This window comes from Ctenopharyngodon idella, chromosome 9, assembly GCF_019924925.1.
Source record: "Ctenopharyngodon idella isolate HZGC_01 chromosome 9, HZGC01, whole genome shotgun sequence".
Classification (NCBI taxonomy): domain Eukaryota; kingdom Metazoa; phylum Chordata; class Actinopteri; order Cypriniformes; family Xenocyprididae; genus Ctenopharyngodon; species Ctenopharyngodon idella.
The window spans coordinates 8,818,301-8,843,995 of record NC_067228.1 but is presented as its reverse complement, the minus strand read 5'-3'; the positions used below and the strand labels follow the sequence as shown (position 1 = coordinate 8,843,995).

The 25,695-nt window shown below is 35.8% G+C and overlaps 1 protein-coding gene across 1 annotated transcript in view; it reads left to right on the top strand.

Annotated features, from left to right (window-relative positions):
- Nucleotides 1-25,695, top strand: part of hibch (3-hydroxyisobutyryl-CoA hydrolase) — a 34,879-nt gene that overhangs the window by 7,545 nt on the left and 1,639 nt on the right. The window contains exons 7-13 of the mRNA XM_051905590.1: nucleotides 5,198-5,276; nucleotides 14,189-14,334; nucleotides 17,986-18,072; nucleotides 20,480-20,538; nucleotides 22,110-22,191; nucleotides 24,740-24,859; nucleotides 25,021-25,054. Of these exons, the coding sequence (XP_051761550.1) occupies nucleotides 5,198-5,276; nucleotides 14,189-14,334; nucleotides 17,986-18,072; nucleotides 20,480-20,538; nucleotides 22,110-22,191; nucleotides 24,740-24,859; nucleotides 25,021-25,054 (607 nt within the window). The remainder of the gene's footprint in view (nucleotides 1-5,197; nucleotides 5,277-14,188; nucleotides 14,335-17,985; nucleotides 18,073-20,479; nucleotides 20,539-22,109; nucleotides 22,192-24,739; nucleotides 24,860-25,020; nucleotides 25,055-25,695) is intronic.

Sequence of the window (25,695 nt, the reverse complement as noted above, 5' to 3'; positions counted from 1 at the left end):
CAGTTGGAAGTAGGTCAGATCAACTCAGATTCATTTAAAATTGTTAAATGACCTCTGTTTAGTTCATTTTGACCATCTCATTTATGTAATGAAAAATCACGCCTTTAGTACTTCTGTAGCTCGATGCTCACCATATGGTAAATGATAATTAAGCAGAGCCACTGGACAGATGCGGTAATACAGGACCGGAAAGAGAGGACAGCTGTTATGTAAAAAGACAGCTTGAATGCTTTCAGCTACACAGAATTTGTCCATTGTTGCATTCTGAAAAATGTAGAGCACAATTCATAATGTCGAAATGTTGAAAATAGTCGTGCTGCCTAATATTAAAACATTAATATAAAGCATTATGCTTAATGTTTTTATTTCATGATTATTTGATAAATAGAAAGTTCAAAAGAACAGCATTTGAAATAGCATTATTTTGAAATATATATATATATATATATATATATATATATATATATATATATATATATTATAGCTGCCTATGTTTAAGCATGACATTGCTCTATTAAGTTGAACTTTTTTTTCCGTCACTGGCGTTTTTAGATTCAGTGGTTTGCCAAGTACCTGATAAAGCTGTTTGCATTTTTTTGGGGGGGGTATCTGTGATGAAACGTTCCAGAGCGCTTTCATGTTAGAAAACTACCAGATTAAAGATGGTCTTTAAACATTTTTGGCTAAATTTATGTTCCATATCAGTATCCTAAAGAGGGGGTGATGCTGTTTTTGATAGGTACTGTTTTCCATTCTGGAGTTGATTCTTAAATTTAGATGCTGCCTACATTGTCTGCAAGTTTTCTGTCAGATTCCAGCCAAACATTTTGGAGAATGGATGAGAGTTTCCACCGCTTCTAGGTAATTGATTTGATGCCTCCAGCTAAGCCATGTGCTTCCCGTTTCTCTCAGAATACTTAAAAATTTGCCAAACGATTCAACAGTGTATTCCTACTGCTTCTTCTGCCCTGATTCTGTGATAGTTTGAGATGGTTTTTCTCACTTAATCGTAATCAACCTAATGAGTTTTCATGTAAGGGACATGTGCTGCTCAGATCACGACATGCTTCTCAAATCCCCCAGGAGAAGATCATTATTGTCTTTTAATGAGCAGCCCATTGAGAATGCAGTCCCCAGGTGGTTTTGTAATAACTGATTTCATCAGTCAGTCATGTGCTGTGATCTGATGAGTCACATTAGCTACAACTATTGAAGACAATGATGCTGATTTTTTGACAGAATCAGGTCGAGTTTTGGAGTGGCGACAATGAAAAGTTGTAGGCACAATTTTGGCCAGGTTGTTTTGTATAACAAGAAGGTTTCAATGTTTGCGTTTCTTGACATTCCAGAATATTTCCTTCATAAGCTGTTTCAAATTTTTTGAGGATGATTGATCACTAGTGTTAATTAGTGGAAAAAAACTTTAGATATGTGAAAATGGGAGATCATATGAATGGGAGAAAGTGCAACGCACAGTATGGTGGAATAAGTCCCGCCTTCTATATAAAAGAGCCAGTCACCAATTGGTAAAGTGTTTGCGTCACTGCAGCTGCCGTTAGAAGATCTGGTTGCTACAAAGTCTGTGTTCTGAGCATAGACTGTAAAAAAAATATGGACGCCGCACCGTTACTCTCTTCCATTGTAGTAAGTGAAGCCGCCAGTGTGTCTATATGGTGCTGACATCTTGAGTTTTGAGTCTCGAGTCTGCGATAGTGAACTTGAAACCCAAGTCTGCGCAGTAGTGATCACGAAGTGGAGTTGCAATATCAATGTCCCGCCCAAACTCAGAACAACTTACTATTTCGGTGTGAAATATACAGTTATGTAAATGTCGGAATTAAAGTTAAAGCTCCAGTCACCTCGCGAAAATCCAGAAAAAAGTCAGTTGGCGCCTCAGTGACTACTTCACTCAGAGAAGCAGTCAACATCAGCTGTCAATCATGACGTCAAACCCCCGTTTTTATAGCATCAAATAACTAACTAAAACCAAACTTATTTAAAGAACGAACACATGAACTAACACCAGTGTGATAAAAACTGGCTAATATGACAGAAATTGTCTTTGGAAAAAAAATATTTGAAGTGTAATTTAATTTAGTTTGTCTCACGTCCCACTGGAATACATGGAGAGGGCGGGGTTTATGACCTATACTGCTTCCAGCCACTTGGGGGTGACGGAGATGCTTTGGATTCACTTTTCAGGACTCGTGTGGCACGTTTGGTTCTGAGGCCCTGTCCCAAATTGCACCCTAAACCCTCACGGTCTTCCTCTGAGTCCGCACTTTCACGACGTAATGCCGCTTTGACTGCCGGTAAAGTCCTCCGCGTGGCTCACAGTCTTGCGGGCTCAGCAGAAGTACGCATAGCAGCCGCAAAGGGGGCGCTCACGAGCACCCTACTTTAAGCTTAAATGACGAATGGGACACCCTACGGTCTTGTGGACCTAACGGACACGCGCACGCAGCGGCCATTGTAAGTCCGCAAGCCCGAAAGTGCACATGAAGTGTGCCATTTGGGACAGGGCCTGAAATGTACACTTAGGACTCCACATGTGCATTGGTGGATCTAGCCTGAAAAAATAAGCTTTTTAGCTAGTGCTGTCAAATTGATTAATTGCATTTAACATAAATGTTTGTAAATATAACTTATAAGCTATATTATATATGTGTGTGTGTGTGTGTGTGTGTGTGTATATATATATATATATATATACATACACACACACAAATATAATATATATTTACAAACTTTTATGTTAGATGCGATTAATCACGATTAATCGATTTGACAGCACTATTTTTAACTCTGTTTAAGCATAAGAAACAATATTTAATTGGAGATTTCAAATATGAAATTTAATTGTAAGCTTGGTGAACAGCTTTGGAGAATTTGATGTTTCCCCATTCAAAGAGATAGGAGCTGCACTTGCATGACTGAAATAGCTGCCCTAGAGGTGTTTCAAAGATGGCTGCCGAGTGAAATGACTTGCCTTAAAAGCACTTTGTTTGTGGCCAACTAGTATATTCTTTTTTCTGTGGTGATGCCATTATTTAAAGCAAAACGGTTTATGGTTGATATAATGCTAATATACACTATCGTTCAAAAATTTGGGGTCAGGTTTTTTTTTTTTTTTTTGAAAGAAATGAATACTTTTATCTATCCACAAGGCTGTCTAGTGATTTGGAACTGATAGACTGACAGAAAGATATTCGGCCAGTATCGTTATTCTAAAAATATCGGCTGATTAATCGGCCTGTCATTACTGTTAAAAGACCTGTAATCATTTAGTTGTGTCTGTAATGCACCAAGAATATCATCCGTGTGCTAGGGTTGCTGTGTTGTACCATTTGTTTCTAATCCTACGCGGTGTGTGAACAAGCTGTGGAGTTTCAGAGCACATAAAGATACGGTGTGCCGTACATCAATGGACTGTTTGTTATTCCGTTCCTGCGTCTGCTGCTTAGGAGATGCAGTCATGATGCAGGGTCTCAAACACTACTAAATCACCAAACATGTTGTTGGTGCTTCACTATAGCAACAGTGCTTACAGAGAGGCTTACGTTCTGACACTGTGCATATGGTGCACAATGTTCCACAAATTGATTGTTCACTCTTTTTATACTGCTTTTTTTTTTTTTTTTTTTTTTTTTACAGGACAAGTTCAGGAGTAGTTGCTCATTTTTGTTGTTGCAAACCTGTTTTTTTCATCATTTTTTTTACTTCACAGATCTTTTCCAGAAAATGACAGTTTATAGTAACCATGGGCTACCAGTCTTAAAAAAACACTAAAATGAGTCTGTATGAATTGTGCACTACATACACTACCATTAACATGTTGGGAAACCGGCTCTGCAGACTGCAGATACACACACCATGCAGCGCATGCTTACCGTTTTGAATATCAGTCATGCTGATCACTTTCATTATTCCACTCCGCTCATGCTCATCAGATAAATTTAAGGTCATAAAAAGTCTTCAGTACCTTAAATGGTATAACAAGAGTATTAATGATCATTTTAAGGCGTCTTATATTTTGTGGATGGAAAAACAAATCGCGATAGTCCTTTATGTGATTTATTTCCTTAAAAATAAATGTGAGCGCTGCATTTTTTTAAAGTCAAAAGATGGCGCTGTTGTGCGTTCTTCAGGCTCTCGCAACAGAGCTTCAGAGCAGCTCGCAATCAATCATTAGCACACATTTGTCAACCGATTGCTTAAAATGAACTAATGCTGATCAATTATGACAAAGTTTACTTTATATTATTTATATTGTAATGTGTTTTAAACGGTTGTAACAGCGTAATCTTTTTTATCTTCCTCATCTGAACTTGAATGAGCAGCAAAAGTAAAGCACAGACATTTCAAAATAAGAATAATAAGAGTATTTCAGCCTGTTCATTAATCAAAGTCAAGCAGTATGTATATCAGTTTCCCCGGTTTGTTATTTGGTTACACAAACCAAATTTTATATATTTATATATTTATTTCCATATATTTATATTTATTTTCATTTGATTTAAAGTAAACTGTTGTAGCTTCAGGAAGGAAAGACTAAGAACATTATTTGACATATTATTCAATATAAAAATGTACTAGCATCAGGGTTATTATAGTTAACTAAAACCATTAAAAAACATTTTTCATTGCTTGAAATAAATGTTAATACTGAAATAAAAAATTATACAACCTAAAAAGACATGCTTAAAAACAAAAAACAAAAATAAAACTAAAAACAAAAAAATATTAAAACTTAACGAAAAATGAAAGCAGAAAATATAAAAATCTAATCGGATTAACAAAAACTATAATAGTATTAAGTGAAAAATAGTGAAATTCATTTCCCAGAAAAATCACAATATGAAAATGCTAAAACGGCTCCTTAATGAATTTTTTTTTGTCTGGAGCCCTGCTATTATACTTTATCTGATGCAATTCATGTCACCATGAACTGAGCTGTCCACAATTGTCCACAAACTTTTGAACGGAAGTTTCTTTTCTGTGTTTCTCACACAAAGGTAATTTTTTTTTGTAATATAGCACACAAATCATAAATCATAAATTTTTGAGTGAACTATTTCTATAGTGTCTTACAGTAGATGAGTATGGAGACTTTACCTCTCATTTTACAGCTCTTTCCATCTGGTCTGTGAACATGCTACCCAATTATTGATCTGTACTGTTTTCTTTGTCTCTGCAGGGCGTGGGTCTTTCAGTTCATGGACAGTTTCGTGTGGCCACTGAGAAGACACTGTTTGCCATGCCAGAGACGGGCATCGGTAAGAGCCAGCCTGTGTTCCTCTCTCTCCCTGTGGGCTGTAACTGGGTTATAATCTGAGTTTTCATTAATAATGCAAGATGGCTTTAGTTTCACAGGAATCAATAGTACTTCATCCCAAAAAATGAATGTAAAAAGTGAATGTGAAGCAGCATTTGCCAAAAAAGAAACATCTATTTAAATAGCATTTATTTCCCTGGAGTTCACTTATAATTAGAGAAGTTTTGTTGTTGTTGTTGTTGTTGTTGTTTTTTCCTTCAAAATTGTACACACTTAAATATTACTTTGCATTTTTACTCTTAAATCATGTCCTAACCAGTCGTGATGTGATGCGATAAAAGGTATTTTTCCCATGTTAATCAGAGTTTTTGTTCTAACCAGTCATGACGTGATTCTATTATAAAAACGGTTTCTATTTCTGTGACATTGCGGTTCAAATAACATGCAAACTATGACAATGATAATGTCAGATAATGATTATGTGCTTTATTTAATACTATATACCAGGGGTGGTTGACGTCGATCCTGGAAATCCACAGTCCTACAGAGTTCAGCTTCAACCCTAATCAAACCCACCTGAACCAGCTAATCAAGGTCTGAAGGGTTACTAGAAAGCTACAGGCAGGTGAGTTTTTATCAGGGTTGGAGCTAAACTCTGCAGGACTGAGGCTGTCCAGGACCGGAGTTTGCCACCCCTACGATATAGCATACTGAAAGCGATAATCAGTGGATTAGTGAATAGTGGATAATTCACCTCAGATCTTGAAAACAAATTAAAAGAAACAAGAACGTTCAAACTGTGAACTCAATGTAAAGTGTATTCTGGGACAAAGATTTTCAGTGTGTTTCTTCAAGTGTCTTGGAGATGTTGCCACAGTCCTAGATTTAGTTTCAGTTTTTTCTGTTTCTTCATGTAATCCCAGATAGACTCAATGATGGTGAGATCAGATCTCCGTGTGTGGAGCATACAGTCTGTTGTCAGACTCCTTGTGCATACAAAAATCTCACTGGATTATTACAATTAATGGTAGAATGAATGTAAACTGTTTTTCCTACAGACACACTACAGCAAAAGATATAAATAACTGGCTTAAAACCATTTTTTTGGTGAAAATACTAACATGCCTAAGACTTCTGCACAATACTGTATTTCGTTGCGAGCGTGCCGAGAGAGCTCTGCACACGCTCTTCTGATTGGCTGTGTGATATTTGATTTGTCTATCTAAGACAGGGTGTTAGATATACTATATAAATCTTTCAACTCATGACCAGCCAAATTACCAGCAGACTAACGTGAGCTAAAGTCTGCCTTTGAAACGACACAGCACTCACCTTTTGTAACTAAAAAACCCTTTAGGCCAAAGACTTCTCAAAGTAGTCCTTCACAGCAAATTGTTCAGGGTAGTATTATGTGGAAACTGCATTGAGAGATGGTGTGAAGTGGAGCACCTGTCTGATGCTTGTGCTCTTTGAATGAGCGGCATGCTGAAATGCTTCACAGACAGCGTGAATCTCCGTTTCGCTCATGGAAGGAATTCTGGCGATGCAGACGGCATCCGATCAATCTGCCGCTGATATGTAAGTGAGTGGGTCTTGTTCCAGTCGTGGAGCCAACAGATGATTCTTGCGCTGCAGCATGCAGATTTCATTCCCTAACCTCTCATCTGGTCTAGGTTTGGTGGAACTCATGTGGACAGCTCAGTTCATGGTGACATTAATTGCATTAGATAACAAAGTATAAAAGCCAGTTTGCCAAGTTATAAAAGCCAAGTTATACTAAATTTCAAACATGTGGGGTCAGTAAGATTTTTTTATGTCATTGAAATAAGTCTCTTGTGTACGGAAGCTTGTTTCCACCACTAAATAAAAAATAAAAAAGGTAATTGCGACTTTTTATCTCACAATTTGGACTTTTTTCTCACAATTGCAAGTTTACATCTCGAGACAGTTGTGAGTTTATATCTCGCAATATGAGTTATAATGTCAGAATTGCGAAATAAACTCACAAGTACGCGTTATAAACTCGCAATTGTGAGATATATAAACTCGCAATTCTGAGTTTATAACTCAAAATTCTGGCTTTATAACTCACATTTCTGGCTTTATAACTCCCAATTCTGACTATAACTCACATTTCTGGCTTTGTAACTCACATTTCTGACTATAACTCACAATTCTGACTTTAACTCACAATTCTGGCTTTATAACTCACATTTCTGACTTTATAACTCACAATTCTGGCTTTATAACTCCCAATTCTGGCTTTATAACTCACAATTCTGACTATAACTCACAATTCTGACTTTATAACTCACAATTCTGACTTTAACTCACAATTCTGGCTTTATAACTCACAATTCTGACTATAACTCACAATTCTGACTTTATAACTCACAATTCTGACTTTAACTCACAATTCTGGCTTTATAACTCACAATTCTGACTTTATAACTCACAATTCTGACTATAACTCACATTTCTGGCTTTATAACTCACAATTCTGACTTTATAACTCACAATTCTGACTATAACCCACAATTCTGGCTTTATAACTCACAATTCTGGCTTTATAACTCACATTTCTGGCTTTATAACTCCCAATTCTGGCTTTATAACTCACAATTCTGACTATAACTCACATTTCTGGCTTTATAACTCACAATTCTGACTTTAACTCACAATTCTGGCTTTATAACTCACATTTCTGGCTTTATAACTCACAATTCTGGCTTTATAACTCACAATTCTGACTATAACTCACAATTCTGGCTTTATAACTCACATTTCTGACTATAACTCACAATTCTGACTTTAACTCACAATTCTGGCTTTATAACTCACAATTCTGACTTTAACTCACAATTCTGGCTTTATAACTCACATTTCTGACTATAACTCACAATTCTGACTTTAACTCACAATTCTGGCTTTATAACTCACAATTCTGACTATAACTCACATTTCTGGCTTTATAACTCACAATTCTGACTTTAACTCATAATTCTGGCTTTATAACTCACATTTCTGACTATAACTCACAATTCTGGCTTTATAACTCACAATTCTGACTTTATAACTCACAATTCTGACTATAACTCACATTTCTGGCTTTATAACTCACAATTCTGACTTTATAACTCACAATTCTGACTATAACCCACAATTCTGGCTTTATAACTCACAATTCTGACTATAACTCACAATTCTGGCTTTATAACTCACAATTCTGACTTTATAACTCACAATTCTGACTATAACTCACATTTCTGGCTTTATAACTCACAATTCTGACTATAACTCACAATTCTGGCTTTATAACTCACAATTCTGACTTTATAACTCACAATTCTGACTATAACTCACAATTCTGGCTTTATAACTCACATTTCTGGCTTTATAACTCCCAATTCTGGCTTTATAACTCCCAATTCTGGCTTTATAACTCACAATTCTGACTATAACTCACATTTCTGGCTTTATAACTCACAATTCTGACTTTATAACTCACAATTCTGGCTTTATAACTCACAATTCTGACTATAACTCACATTTCTGGCTCTATAACTCACAATTCTGGCTTTATAACTCACAATTCTGACTTTATAACTCACAATTCTGACTATAACTCACAGTTCTGACTTTAACTCACAATTCTGGCTTTATAACTCACATTTCTGGCTTTATAACTCACAATTCTGACTTTATAACTCACATTTCTGACTTTATAACTCACAATTCTGACTTTATAACTCACAATTCTGACTTTATAACCCACAATTCTGACTTTATAACTCACAATTCTGGCTTTATAACTCACATTTCTGACTTTATAACCCACAATTCTGACTTTATAACTCACATTTCTGGCTTTATAACTCACAATTCTGGCTTTATAACTCAAAATTGCAACTTTATCTTGCAATTCTGACTTTATAACATGCAATTGCGAGTTTATATCATGCAATTGTGAGGAAAAAAGTCAGAATTGTGAGATAAAAAGTCACAATTACCTTTTTATTTTTTATTTCGTGGTGGAAACAAACTTCCATACTTATGCTCATCATTTGATTGTTTATTTGCATTTATTTAAATACATTAAAAACAGTAATATTGTGAAATATTTAATTTACAGGAATTGCATTTATTCCTGAATTTCAGCAGCCATCCTGTCTTGATCCTCCAGAAATCATTCTAATATGCTGATTATATTCAATGTTGAAAAATTCTGCTACTTAATATTTTTGTGGAAACCGTGATAGTTTTTTCCAAAATATTTTGATGAATTAAAAGTTCAAAAGAACAGCATTTATTTGAAACAGAAATATTTTGCAACATTTTAAATGTCTTTACTGTCATTTTTGATCAATTTAATGTATCATTGCTTAATAAAATTAATTTCTTTAAAAAAAAATCTTACTGACCCCAAATTTTCCAACTGTAGTGTAAGTGTCCAAATACTCCTGGGGGACGTTGTAGTGTTACACCAAGAAAAACTGACCTTGCTGTAACAAAGTTTACATCTTAAATTCTGTCATCACTTACTCACAATACAGGGTTAGAAGAACACGAGGGTGAGAAAATGAAGACAAAATGTTCATTTTTGGGTCCAAAGTGAATGTTTCCACATCCATCTTTCATAACCATTCCCTCAGAATATATCCATGTGTGCTGCTGTCTCACTTTTATTGCACATGCTTTCGATTTTTCGTGCCTCTTTTCATTCCACGTTCTAATCACACCCTGTGAATGGTATGTTGGGAGCCTTGATGCGGTATAAATCAGATTGTCTGTGATGAATACCCTGACCTTGTTCCTATCACATGCTCCTACACATGTAGGCAGAAGTATGCCTTGGCTATTGTAAATCATTCTGGACTCTTAATGAGAGCGCTTTACAGCATTTCCTCCCGGGCTGCACAGTGTCCTTCACTCTTGCAAGCCTTGGGCAAAGACTCCCTGCAGAACTGTTAGAGTGGCAGGAAGTAGTGCTAATCACGGTCTGTGACACATCTGTTAAGCGTCTGTGCAATTGCGTGTGTGTGTGTGTGTGTGTATTTGATTGAGTGAATGCACAGCATCTCTGTGCCATCACCCGCTAATTCCATTAAGAGCCTGTGTTTCTCAACCCCAGATGAATGAATAATCCTCTTTGGGTTAGCACTTGTCTTAATGGTTTATTCTGCGGTAAGGCAGCCAGCTTCATCTGTCTTGTAATTGGTACTTCCTTATAGTTCTTCCTCCTTGACATGAGGAGATTAAACAAGTACTACATCATCATGTGCGCGTGGGATTCATGTGGATGTTTCCTTTGCACCTCTGGTTTTAAGAATGCTGTCAAATCCTGATCAATTTGAAGTGTTACCCAGTTATACTGGTGTATCCCCCTGGCAAACAAGGTGATTGGCCTTGCTGACATGCATCTCCCCCTTCTTGGCTCTGGTCCCACTCCCACCCCATCATGCATGCACAGGGAGAGGATTTGGATAATCTCCAATTATCCTGAATGAGGTACAAAAACCCACACTGTATTTACAGACTTTTCTGGGGGATTTTTTTTTTTTTTTTTTTTTTTTTTTTGCATGCCGATTTTGAAAAAAAAATGTGCAGAATTTTTCATTTAAAAATGCACTCATTAATTTTCCCCTCATTATTTATTTTTAATATTTAGTTTTACACTTAAATGAGTAGTACTTTTTGAAAAATATTTAGAATGATGTGTCTCACAAACTAGAAGCTATTAATAAAAAAAATACTTTTTTTTTCCCCCCTGTGTAAATATGCATAAATAATAATTATTTTAAACTGGTTTACCTAACAGGTTTCAAATATGTTTGCCTTGTACCTATAGGTTAGACAAACACATAGTACCACCTCTGACTCATGCCAGTGTTATTTTAGTATCATTAATATACTATTTTTGTTGTTGTTTGTTTTTTATATTTTGAATTAAATTATTTTTATTTATTTTATGTTTTTGTCATTTTTATTAGTTTTATCTGTCTATAGTTATTAATTTTTATTTATTAGTTTTAGTTATTTTAGTACTTCAACTTTACACTAAAGGAAAATGAGAAATGTTGCCTTGGCACCTAGCTGGAATTTGTTTTTTTATTTATATTATATTTCAGTTAAAGTTTATATTCTTTTAAGTAACAAAAATGTTTGTTTATTTATTTATTCATTTATTTATTTTTATGGTTTTATCTCTTTCCTGTCATGAATATAGCTGACATGGCATTAAACTATAAACAAACAAACAAATTTTATGGTTTTAGTTTTAGTTACTGATAATAACCCTGACTCACGTCATTGGTTGAGATAGTTTTTCTATGTAGTGTCACTCAAACAATATTTTGGTAGTTCTGCGGTGTATACTTTTTTTGGGAACGTTTCACACATAAAGTAGTACTTTTGAAAAATGTTTAAAATAAGTCAAGTTACTCTTACTCTTTTGAAAAAGTACCTAAACTACAAGCCATTAATAGCGAATTACATACATACACACATATAGTACATACATATTTGGGTCAATGACATGACGGATCATTTTTCTGTCCAAAGTCCTTAATAATAATAAAAAAAAAACAAAGATATGACATCCAAAGTATGTAAGGTAGTACAACTAGGTCTCTTTTATTGAATCCAAAAGGTTTTAATTATATTTTGCTACATATAAAGGTATTTTAAAGATTTTGAAGTGTCAAAAGGTCATTCGGTTTAACCGTCCAAAGTCAAATACAGCCATTTCATTTGTGATTAAAATATCTTAAAATATAATAAATGTATATATTTTTTTTCTGGCATGATTTTATAACATCATATATCAACATAGTGCAAAATGGTATTAAAATGATGTGCAGAAGTCGTTGCTTTGTTATGAGAAAGAATGTCTCGAAAAATTAATTTCGTTGATGTCATGCGGAGTAACCAATGTAAAGGGACCATTTTGGATCAAGTCATGCGGTCAATATCATGTGACAGGATGTGACATCATTAAGTAGAGTAAGTAGAGTAAGATTAAGTAAAGGACCACACTGTCGTGAAGCAAAGTAACTAACTCTCTCTTAACTATTTGAAAAATTCATGTTTTCATTTGCTCATATGCATGTCCTGAACTATCAGGTCATTCGGTACAACCGCTATAAAACATGGAAAGTGTTATAATATTTTAAAAACTTGTACTAAATATAAAATGTTTGATTTGTCCTTTAGCTAGGTATCAGTCTGTTAGCATTGTTCAAAAATATCGTCATTTGGACTTTTTTGGTGATAAATTATGTCCATCTTGTAAAAAATGACAAAAGCAGTGTTAGTTGATTGTAAAAACCACATAATCTCATTGCTAACACTTAATAAAACTTTAATTAATTAATTATGTAAATTATGTATAAATTATGTATAAATTTTACACTTTTAAAAACCTTATTCATCAATGACCCATTTATTTATCTATTTATTACGATACTCCAGTCATATCAGCAGAAATCGGCATAAATATTGATCCATTTGAATGAATGTTTTAAGCAGATTTACCCATTTGCCGTAGCTTGCACAAACACATAGCCGACACCCGACTCACGCCATTGGTTGAGCCACTGCTACTACATGGGGGTGCTCATACAAACAACATTTTGTATTTTAAAAAACTTTTTTTCCCTGATTTTTTTTATTTATTTTTTTTTTTTTTTTTTTGTCATGGTATGCTTTAAATGCTCCAGGCAAAGTGGGATTCCAGAAAGAAAGCACCAAAGAACAGCATGGTGGCAGTTGCCTTGAGCCATTTGTGCTGAGCTGTGCCATTCACCCATGGCGGCACCTTCTCTGACAATGTGCCAGCCATCTGTGCGCCGAAAATGCAACCCCCAACCAGCCATGCGACCTGAACCCCTCCTCTTCACCCCCTTCTGCTTATGGATTAAGGGGCTATTTGAGTCTTAAAACTATGCCGGTCATGAGACAAAGCGACTGGGTGAACGGCAAACGTAATCTGCATTTATGATATTACATTTGCCTCCTGGAATCAGGTCAGGGGACTTAATCCTGTCGCGCCTTATTCAGAATTGTACCTCATGTTGAGTGTGTATGAGGGAAGTGATGTCATTTTCTCAGCCCTTGGCTTGCTACTAAAAAAAAGCGCATCAGGTTAATAAGATTGTAGTGCAGCATTATGACATTTCATAACCACATCCTGCAGACCGAACAGCACATTTGATAACTGGACGGTTATGGCATAATTAGCAACTCTTTATGCTAGGGTTTTATAAACTAGAGACCAGGGACCCTCTTGCAGATTATTTTATTATTTTTACGATTGTTTCTTTTCAGGTTTATACAACTCTAATAATGGGTAAAGATATGCTGTCAACTTAATTCTTAATATATAATTAAATATTTTCCAGGTTTTTTTTTTTAATCACATCTTTTGGTTTTAGTGTAATGACAATATAAAATCCAATTATTTAATTTTGGAAACATTTTGTCTTTATACTTTACTATTTTTCTTACACACTATAAATTGGTCTTTTTACATAGAAATATACAGCTCCCTTTATATTTTAGGAAGGGGGTCCCTTGGCATTATCATATTTGTTGGGTCATTGGCATCTAAAATTTGTACAGCCCCTGTTTTATGTGACTCTTACCATGAAATAGTTCACATAATCAAAGTCATTTTGTTTATTCAAGTATTTCCTAAGTCACAGTTCTGACATTATTACTTATGAAATCACTTGAGCATTTGTAATAATTCCCTAACAAATCCCTTACTCCTGTGGCCTGAAATTAATTTTGAAAATAATTTTTTCTTGTGTAAAGACCATTGAAAGTCATGTCTCATTGCTCATGTCTCATAGCAGATTTTTACTTCAGCTCATGCTCTAAATGGCTTTTGTTTTGTGTTTTTTCATTCTGTAGGTCTGTTCCCTGATGTTGGTGGTGGCTACTTTCTGCCTAGACTTCAAGGCAAGCTGGGCCTTTTTCTCGCCCTGACAGGGTTTCGCCTCAAAGGAAGAGATGTTCAAAAAGTTGGAGTGGCTACTCACTTTGTGCAGTCTGAGAAGGTACTGTAATTGGCCGATACATATTGGCTACTTCATATGATAATATTTGGCATTAATACTGTATATCATGTGTCAATTTGTCATAGTCTACTGATGGCCTTTTAAAAAGATGTTGCACATTTAAGATTTTTGTGAATTGAGTAAATATTCTAAAATATTAGTGTTAATTTCATTTTAGCAATGTTGTGCATGTCTGATTTGCTTTCATTAATTTTACATATTATTTTATATATATATTATATTATAAAATATAAATTATATATATATATATATAAACATGTATTTTATAATTTAGTATATAAATGTATTATATAGTATAAAATATAGTACATATATGTAGTTTATAAATTAGCATATAAATTATTTATTATGGTTTTTATTAATATAAAACATTATATATAATATATATATTATTTTATTTCATTATGTCATTAATTTTTATCAATTTTACTGGTAGTCCACTGTATGTAGAATTTTTGGGTATAATATGTCACCGTTTACTTTATTTTGCTATCCTCACTTGAGGCAACCATAGTTGTAGTAATATATGTGGCATATGCAATTTTAATTGCAATAATTAAATAAGTGCAATAATTAAATAATTGCATATGATTTTAATTGCAATAAACAGGCATGTAAACACTTCAATTGCATCTATTCCACTCTGATCAAAGTGTGCTTGTGTTTGTGACGTACACGGATGACGTTGTCATGTGCAGATTCGTAAACTTAGCAGTAAAGATGTGAGTATGTGAGTCCATCATTTATGCTGTGCATTGGGGTATGTGAATAATGGCAGTAAAAACAACCTCAATTCATAGGGAAAAATCTGAATAATTAAAATTGCATGTAAATGGGAGTGAAGAGTCTGAGTGTCATGTAAACATCTTACTGCCATTAAAAAATAATCACATTATTGGAGCACATGTAAACGTAGTCATTGACAAAACCATGCAGCATTTTAACATTTAGCCCCTGGTTGGGACACAGTAGTAAGAAGAAGAAACTAGGGACAGTTTTAATACAGTTTTGAGAGGATGAAACTCAAATTCAAGGTAATGATGACTGAGCTGTGCTGGTGCTGGCCTCCTGAGCTTTTGGGCTGCAGTTCTTGCATTTGATGGTGAAATGAGAGAAGGTACTGAAAGGAGAGGACTTAGTCAGCTTTTCTCAGGCTTGCCAGCGAACATTCGGCAGCAGGGGGCGACTGAGCACTGACACGACGCCCAGTTCATGTGTCAGAGGTGAAAATGAGTACCAGGGCTTGGCACTGCTGGAGAGAGAGGGGCATACTAGCCTACGCACACACACACATCCTCTGGCCAAGGACAGACGACCAGCAGGATCTGACATACACGCTACTCACAGAAGTGACTTGTGATAAAAATAACCACAAAAGGGCTCTGAGGACAGGACGTTTGTTCGTACAGCAGAACTAGTTGTGAGCTGATTCACGTTGTTTTATGAACAATGTTATACAACGCTGAAAATAATACATTGAGTCAGGCTGTATTATCATTTAACCATGAGCAGTACAAGGAATTTTAAAAATGTGATTTTTCAGGCCTAGAAATCTTAAGGAAATAAAATATTAAAAAATCATGGGAAAAAAACATGAAATTTCTATAATGAAAATGCATTTTCTAGCCCTCTAAAATTGGCTATAAATCGCTCTTTCTGAGTCTAATCTCTGTAAATTATTTAATTAATTAAAAAATGATTTAATTAAATAACATGGTCCCTTTTATATCCTGGTGTAATACATTATATTCTCTTCAATTTGTTTGTATTTCACAGTGCATATTGTTCCAAAACAGCTTTAGAAAGAATAGTTACAGTACAATATATGCTTAATAGACTGTTTATTTTTTCTAATGGCTGGCATTAGGTCAGTAGGCGGAGAGTCTTTTGTAGCTGTTTGAACACATTCGACCACATGAGCGTCTACACTACGAAAGCAATCCGGCCTAATGCATTTTCAACTACCTCTGGAAGTGGTCGAAAGTGGACAAGCTCAAAACATTTTAGACCCCATTTACACCTGTATTTAGCGTTGTCCACTTCTGATCCGATCGACCAAAACACATCTTAAAGGATTAGTTCACTTTAAAATGAAAATTACCTCAAGCTTTACTCACCTTCAAGCCATCCTAGGTGTATATGACTGTAAATGTATAGCTTCCGCCAGACCGCCTTCCATATTCAACTTAGGAAGAAAGTGTAATGCCTCTCACAGTTCAAAATGCTTACGCTACATCCTACGCCTTCCCTATTCAACTTACGAAAAAAGTGTAACTGATGTCGTGTGTTGTGGGCTTTTTTCGTAAGTTGAATATGGAAGGTGGTCTGGCGGAAGCTAGATATTTTACTTTATAAATTGTTAAATATGGATATTTTTCTTACACAAACGCATCGCTTCGCTTCAGAAGGCCTTAATTAACCCCCCAGAGCCAGGAGTACGTTTATGATGGATGGATGTACTTTCTTCAGCTTCATACTCATTGGTCCCGTTCACTGCCATTATAAAGCTCGGATGCGTCAGAATTTTTAATAATATAACTCCGATTGTGTTCATCAGAAAGAAGAAAGTCATATGCACATAGGATGGTTTGAAGGTGAGTAAAGCTTGGGGTAATTTTCATTTTAAAGTGAACTAATTCTTTAATACCAGGTGTAAACAGGGCTTCTGAGATGTTGTCACTCTCTTGGTCTCTGTGTGTGTTTCTCTCTCCCAAGATGCATACTTATCCAAAAAGAAATGTGCACTTTAAATTCTTGGATGATGCACATATTTAACCAAACAAACGAAGTGTGGAATGTTGGACATGCACTAAACTGTCGCAGATTGCCTTATATAGTGGAAAGGGAAGGGCTATCTTACTCTGATGAAGGATGACAAAAAACCTCATACACTACATGGTAGAGTAGTCATAGTGTATAGTACATCATTTGGGACACAACTCCAGTTAGTTATAGGTTAGCTCTGTTCCAATACCTAGTGAACCTCATAAATGATCTATTTGGAACACTCTACATTGGGAGCAACTCATCACAAAAATAGCGCTCCTGAAGTGCACTAGAGACTAGAGTTATAGTCCATTTTTAATTAGACAGAATTTAGTGTATTGTTATGTGGCTCATTAACCAATACACCACATTTACACATTTTTTTAACTGATACTCTCCGTTACTGAATGAAAGACAGGTCAACATTTCTCTTTGCTTGTTCGCCATATTGGATGAGATTTTTCACAAACCTTGTTGCAGTGCATTACCTTAATGTGCGGTCGCATTTACTGTTGATTTACTGTTAAAATTTTGTGCACAAAGTCATTCCATCAGAAATCCGTTTGAACTGGAATTTCGCATGAGGGCAAAACATTTTGACTTAGAATTTGACCAGAAAGTGTTATCCTCATGTTAAGAGCTCACTTGTGTTGCCTTAAAAGGCTGATTTTGGAGGTTTTGGATCAGAGCTATTTTTTTATGTTGTTTCACTGTGCCCCTGCAGTTACCATCAGGAAACACCTTGTAAAAAAGTCCTGTTGTAAACAACATATTCCCTTCTCTGCTCTTCAGTATCTGATCTAGACCCACTAGATTTTTTCTACCTTTGAGTTTGAGAATTTTCCCATTTTTCTCTCCTGTCAGATTGCGTCTCTTGAGAAAGATCTTGTTGACTTGAAGTCCCCATCTATCAGCGACGTGGCCCAACTACTGGATTCTTATCAAGAACAGGTATGTGGCAGAGACAGACGTGACTTTTTAAAACGGTCTGTGCAGACTTTTACAGCCTCAGTGCTTGCAGTTACTCTACACAGTGGTAGACTTGTATAATCTGTTACCATAGCCACAGTATACAACACTGATGGATCTGCTTTCAGTGCTTCTTTATATGGTTAAAATTAAATGCCATGTGGCAACACAAATGTGGAAGATTTTCTCTCATTAAATGGATAGTTCACCAAAAAAATGAACAGCCTTGTGTAGTTCCAAACCGGTATCACTTTCTGTCTTCTGTGAAACACAAAAGAAGATATTTTTAAAAATGTTGACCATTTTAAACAACATTGAAACCCATTGAATTACACAGTATGTACTGTACAATAAACAAAAAATAAAAGTTTTTCAAAACATCTTCTTTTGTATTCCACAGAAGTCATGCGATTATATTAATAATTATTACAATAATACAATTATACAGCTATAATATAATATATAGGAAATTTGTTCTGTGAGACTAGGCCTGTTGCAATTATTGATTAATCGTCTGGCTATTAGGCTTACACTGTAAGTGAAATGAACAAAACGGAATTGAATCGTAAGTCGCAATTATTTGTATGACATTTAATCGTCAGCACAAAATTCATGATCATGACAGGCCTATGTGAGAGTATTCCTGAGCCTCTCCAAAAGCTCAAAGTCCCCTGCTGTGTTTTACTATACTCATTACACCCATAATGGCTTGGTGGTATGGATTTATAGCCATCTGTGGTTAATGCTGTGAAGTTGTGTGTGCTAAACAGGAGTGTCTAAGTGAGAATTATTATGACTCATGCAGTCTTTACATCACAATGCTTTCCAGAGATTCTCGGGAGGGAGGGACAGATAACACGTGGCTTTCATACTCCGGACAAATATATTACCTTCCACAGACCCTTCTGATCATTTCTTTTATTTTACTCTCTTCTGTTATCAATCTTGATAGTAGCCTAATTAAATATCCAGACGTTGTGAATTATTTACAGTTAGTCCTTGCATTTTGGTATTGCAATAATGGGTCAGACTCTGGATGTTATTTACATCTGGCAGTGCTCCTGCTTCAAAGAGAGTTTTATCTACAGCAGCTGTCACTAAACCATAAAACCATACACTTATATCAACTTTGTTCATCAAGGTTGCACTTTAAAGCCTGTAGATTGTTTGATACTAAAGATTAGTTAGGGTGTATCCAGACCTGAGCAGATAAGAGAGGAATATAGACACTTCCATTCTGTATTCAGATTGTGATAATGGTGAATTTTGATTCCATGTCATGGATTCTGTGAGAATGTATTGAAATAGAGATGTCTATGTGTGTGTATCTCTAGAGCAAGCGTAAAATGAAATGTCACTAATTTGGGAGTAAATTAGTTTGACCATCCGTACACACCTACACAGAAGACAAAATGATAAATGTGCTGGATCTGAAACTGTCTGTAAACAGTGTGTTAGTTTGTAGTGTTTATATTTAATCCCACTCTGAGCAGTGCGAGTAGGACCAGTTACATGGTGCCATGACCCAGACGGGAGTGAGGTTTGGGGGGGGTGTAATGGAGGCCAGCTGATGAACAGCTGTGTAAGTAAACCTCATTGCCCTGACCTCAAGAGGTGCACTAGCTACTGATGCTAGAGGCTGCAGTCTTTAGTGTCCTTGTTAGTGCACCTGCCTCCCATGCCGGTGCGAATCCCGCTCTGAGCAGTGCGAGTAGGACCAGTTACATGGTGCCGTGACCCAGATAGGAGTGAGGTTTGGGGGGGGCTGTAATAGAGGCCAGCTAGTAAAGAGCTTTGTAAGTAAACCTCATTGCCCTGGCCTCAAAAGTCACACTAGCGGCTGATGCTAGAGGCTGCGGTCTTTAGTGTCCTTGTTAGTGCGCCTGCCTCCCATGCCGGTGCGAATCCCGCTCTGAGCAGTGCGAGTAGGACCAGTTACATTGGTGCCGTGACCCAGATGGGAGTGAGACTTGGGGGAGGGGTGTAACGGAGGCCAGCTAGTAAAGAGCTGTGTGAGTAAACCTCACTCCCCTAGCGACTGATGCTAGAGGCTATATTACTTCTTTAAAGTACCATTTCTATGGATATTGTAAGCATCTATCTTGCGCATAAATCATCAAAATATGATCAGATGAAGGCATTTTAGTAGTCTGGATGTGATGCATACACTGAATTCAGATTTGCCTTGATGCCTTCCATCTCTGTAAACTGCCTGATGAGCATTTTTCAGCTTTCAGACAGCCACGGTTTCTGGCAGGACAAAAACGGCGTCAAACATACTGTACTCACACACAGACAGTTGAGGATTTCAGTTGTCTAGGTTGAAATACAGCACTGTTAATGTGTTTTAGCTAGTGTCTAAACACAGGCTGCTGTTATGTCTCCTCAGAGCAGTCTGGATGCCGAGAAACCTTTTGTGCTGCAAGAACAGACAGAGGCCATCAACAGGTAAATTAAAACCTAAAACAAACCATTTACTTTAATGTCATATACCTAACCCAGAATAGAATGGAACTAAAGCTCCCCCTCTGAATGGAAAACTAATTTTTTTTTTTTTTAAGGGACAAGAGTGTTAGGTTTTAAGTATATTTTTCAGCCTGATATTGTTTTGAATTGGACATGTATGGTTATTAGTGATGTCTGTTAAAGTCAACTGACTATTAAAATTGGGGACTAGGGGGTGGATTCTTTTGACTTGGTCCTGTAAACAATTACTGTACCTAGCAACACCCTAGCAACCACCCACAATACTCTAGTGTCATGCCAGCATGGGCAAGCACCTAAAAAAATATATAAATGTGAAAATTGGTAAAAAGTAATTTGTAAGTATTGTATGAATATTTATTTTTGGGAATTATCTTTTATTATAAGAATATTCTCTGTTGAATACAACTTTAACTCTGTTCAAATGTGCACGTATTTGATCAAAATATACAGTAAAAACAGTAATATTGTGAAATACTATTACAATTTAAAACAATTGTTTACTATTTTAATATATTTTAAAATGTAATTTATCCCTGTGATGCCAAAGCTGAATTTTCAGCATCATTACTCCAGTCTTCAGTGTCACATGATCCTTCAGAAATCATTCTAATATGCTGATTTGATCCTCAAGAAACATTTCTTATTATCAATGTCGGGATTCTTTGACGAATAGAAAGTTCAAAAGAACAGCATTCATTTGAAATATAAATCTTTTGTAACATTATAAATGTCTGTACTGTCACTTTTGATTAATTTATTATAAATCTATTAATTTCTTCAAAAAAATGTTTTACTGCCCTTTGAATGGTAGTGTATATTTTTAGCTATATCTCCCAGCCCTAGTATTAATCAGAATTGAATTTACCCTGTAATGTTTAAGTATGAATGGTGCAATAATTTAATAATTTATAGATGTATCGCACTGTTTTGCATACCGAGATGGTGACAGTGTGGTCACTGTAAGTCTAAATCACCTGCAGGAACTGTGCTGGCTTGACATCAGTAGACTTCACACTTTTGGAACCGATTAGTTATACTTCTGGGTTTGTGTCTGTTTCACTGGATAAGCTTTAGCCTTCAGGTGCTGGTAAAACTTTGAGGCTTCCAGACAATTTTTGCCACTCTGAAAGGCCCATAATTCTATGTGCAGGGGAAAAGTTGGGTATGTTGATCAAAGGCCTGAAATGATCAGACTGATAAACACTGGACACGCTCCAAAACTTAGTTTCCACCGTGACCGGAGCGTGTGCTGCATTGTCTTTGCGTCTTTTTTTCTTCCAGTGTTTAGTGGAACAAATTAACAAATTATTCATGAGCCTATAAACCCCTTGTTTACCTGTTTTTGTGGAGTTTGACTCTGCATTGCATATGAGCCTTATGTAACGTCATTTGATGCTGCACTAATCTGCTGTCCCAGGATTAAATCTGATGACTAATTTGGCATGCCTGTTTGAAAATGATGCAATAAAACTTTCACAGATTGTGTTTGCAGGGCTGACCTTGTATATTTCATTATTGTTCTATTGTTTCAGGCTCTTTTCAGCTGGAAGTGTGGAGGAGATCATGGAGAACCTTAAGAAAGATGGCTCTGCTTTTGCACTCAAACAGACTGAGGTGAATTTGGGGATGGTGGCTAAAAAAAAATTAGTTCACCCAAAAGTGAAAAACATCAAGTCTACATCAAGTAGAGGAATATAGTGCATACTGTCATTTAGACCACTTTTATGATACTTTTATGATGTTATTTGTTATTTGAAGTTTTACAGCCCCAGTCCTCATTCACTTATATTATATTTTATTGAAAAGAATGGCCAGGATATATATTTACAGAAAGAAAGAAAGGTTATACAGGTTTGAAATGACATGAGGTGAATAAATTGACAGAATTTTCACATTTTCTTTTTTTGGTTGAATTATTCCATTAATTAGCAGAGTAAATTAACATGCAGGCAAGACCCGTACCAAACTAACAGGGTTTTTTTTTTCTTTTGACAAACTCGCTTTTTTCAAGTGTCATAATTGTAATATTAACATCTGTTTTAATGAGCTGAAATGTTTAATATATATTCAACAATGATGCATTACATTGAACAAAAGCAATTCATATTTCATATAAATGCTGTTATTTTGAACTTTTTAATGTATGATGTTTTGATAAGTAGATATTTCATGAAAATATTAAGCAGCACAACTTTTTTTCAACATACTTGAGCACTAAAGAATCATGTGACACTTAAGACTAGAGTAATGGCTGCTGAAAATTCAGCAAATATGCCATCACAGAAATAAATGACATTTTAAAATAGAAAACAGTCAATTGTAATGATATTTCACAATATTACTGTTTTTACTGTATTAATGATCAAATAAATGCAGGATGAAAATAAGACATTTTTTTCAAACACATTAAAAATCTTACCTGTAAATGGGTGTGTATATAAGTGTATATACACAGTATATACAAATCAATATCAAATAGTTAGTATTTCAAATATAATTTTGCATTGTTTATAAAAAAAATCTATCATCTGAAATAATCCAAAACCACATTGTATATTAAGTACTACATTAGGTTTGAAACTTGCTTCACGACCATACTATATAGTAAAAATGTGTGTAGTATGAATGAAATTTGGATGTACTACTTCCGCCATGTTGTCATTGTCATGTGACCTACGGCATCAGTTGCGTCACTTCAATGCCGTTCGCAAATCCTCTCCCTTGAGGATGGGAGAGGCCTCATGGGAGAGTAAAGTGTCCATTGGATGTGCACTTCACAATCTTGCCGGAATTAGTATGTCATCCAGGCACTTCTTATCTACTGTTTTATGAATACTATGAACTCAGACATACTAGTTAGCTCACATACCATTTTACCTACTATATAAGATAGACGTATGCATATTCAGACACAGGGTATATCTCATACTTTTTCCCTGCATGAAGGCAAGCCATTTATTCATTCTACGTCCCAAGTGCAAGTGATGTTTTATGAACCTCATAAAATGACACTGCAATAGGCCGTGTCAGGGTTTGCCTTGTTGTTCTTCATACAGGAGTGTTTCCACATCCTGCTCCTGCATCTGGATTAAGAGTGTGATGGTTTCCGGGATATTTGGCGAGATAAACACAATGAGCGCGTATGGGTTCTCATTTGAGGTCTGCATGCTCTCTGCTGCATGCAAACCCTCTCTCTATTGCGTAATGGGCCCTGAATCATATTATACCTCATTAGTATTTCAAAGCCATTCTGTTTTTCCTCCCATAGCGCTATTTTGCCATGCATCACTTTTAGAGTGAGCTGTAGAAAGCAAATTGATGTTTGACATTGACATTTCGTTGTTGAAAATTTACATTTTCTGTTGCTCAGTAAATGTGTGGACTGCTATTTTTTGAAGTGAAATTCTGTTTCCTGTTTTTGTCCTATCATGACCTAAACAAAGTTACAATACAAATAACCACAATACTCTATTATGCTGTATTATACAAAGTGACATTGATATAAACAGAAGAACATGCCGTTTGCATTGAATGTGAGGTTTTATGTCAGAGCAAGGTTCATGTTCCTCTCTAACCATGAGGCTATTCATGGACTGGTCCTCTGCTCATATGGGGCCTCTTTTTATCAACAGTACGCTTGGCCATTACCCTTGTGCAAACTCCTTGTTTGTACCTTATGGTCTTGTGTGGACCATTTCATGTCCTCCCCCGCTCACACTATATTCCCTAGCATTAGTCCCGCTCATTTGCAGGGTCCGCTTCATCAGAATTATCCACGCACACACACATTGGATTTGGCACAGGTTTTATGCCGGATGCCCTTCCCGACACAACCCAGCACTGAGAGTGCTGGGACACACTCACACACACTCCTACAGCCAATTTGGCATATCCAATCGACCTGCATGTCTTTGGACTGTGTGGGGGAAACTGGACCACCTAGAGGAAACCCACGCTGACATGGGGAGAACATGCAAACTCCACACAGAAAGGACTAAATGGCTCAGCCGGGGCTCAAACCGTCTTTTTGGCTCACAGTATTTTTTTATTTTATTTTATTTTATTGTCCACTTCAGATTAACTTGCATTTATATAGCTATTTTAATTGCCATTTATTTATTTTTCATTATTGAAATTTGGGTTTTTGTATTGAATTTTACAGATTCTGGGCAAAATGTCACCAACCTCTCTGAAGTTAACTTTCAGGCAGATTCAGGAAGGAGCGAGAATGAGTTTGCAGGAGGTGCTGGTGATGGAGTATAGACTCAGTCAGGCCTGTATGGTATGTAATGCAATTTTATGTAAATGCAATGCTTTATCATTTCGTTACCTAAATCAAATCAGCTAAAGCCAATTTGGTGCTTTTTTCACAGTATGTCACTTATTAGTTTAGGGGAAGTATTTGTGTTATTCATGTCATGAGTTTTTACTCTTGCTTTGCAGAGAGGCCACGATTTTTATGAGGGAGTCAGAGCAGGTGAGATGCACATTTTCTTGAGAAATTCACATATTGGTAATTTTGTTTCTATGATAAACAGTATGTAAGGTGTACCAAATCAAAAGTTGGTATTAAAGGGTTAGACCAAATTTAATTTAGGAATTGACTCCCTTTCAAGTCATGGTTTGAAATTTGAATTGGCCACACCCACAGGATGTTGGACCAAATTTGGTCCCACTTTATATTAGGTGGCCTTAACTACTATGTACTTACATGAAAAATAAGTACAATGTACTTCTTGTGTTAATATTGTATTGCAAAACACTTTTCTTGCTATTGAGGTGGGATATGGGTATGGTTAGGGACAGGTTTGGTGGTATGGGTAGGTTTAAGGGTGGGTTAAGGTGTAAGGGATGGGTCAACAGTGTAATTATAAATGTAATAAAGAAATTAATTACAGATGTAATTACAAGTAGGTATTTTTTAAAATATAAGTACAATGTAAAAACATGAATGTACATAATAAGTGCATTTTATCAAATGATTAATTTAAATGTAAGGACATAGTAGTTAAGGCCACCTAATATAAAGTGGGACCTTAAAGCATTCTGGGAAATGGTGTTCTTCCACAGTAATCGATAATAATTAAAGTTTTGAAATTTACTAAATGTAACACACAT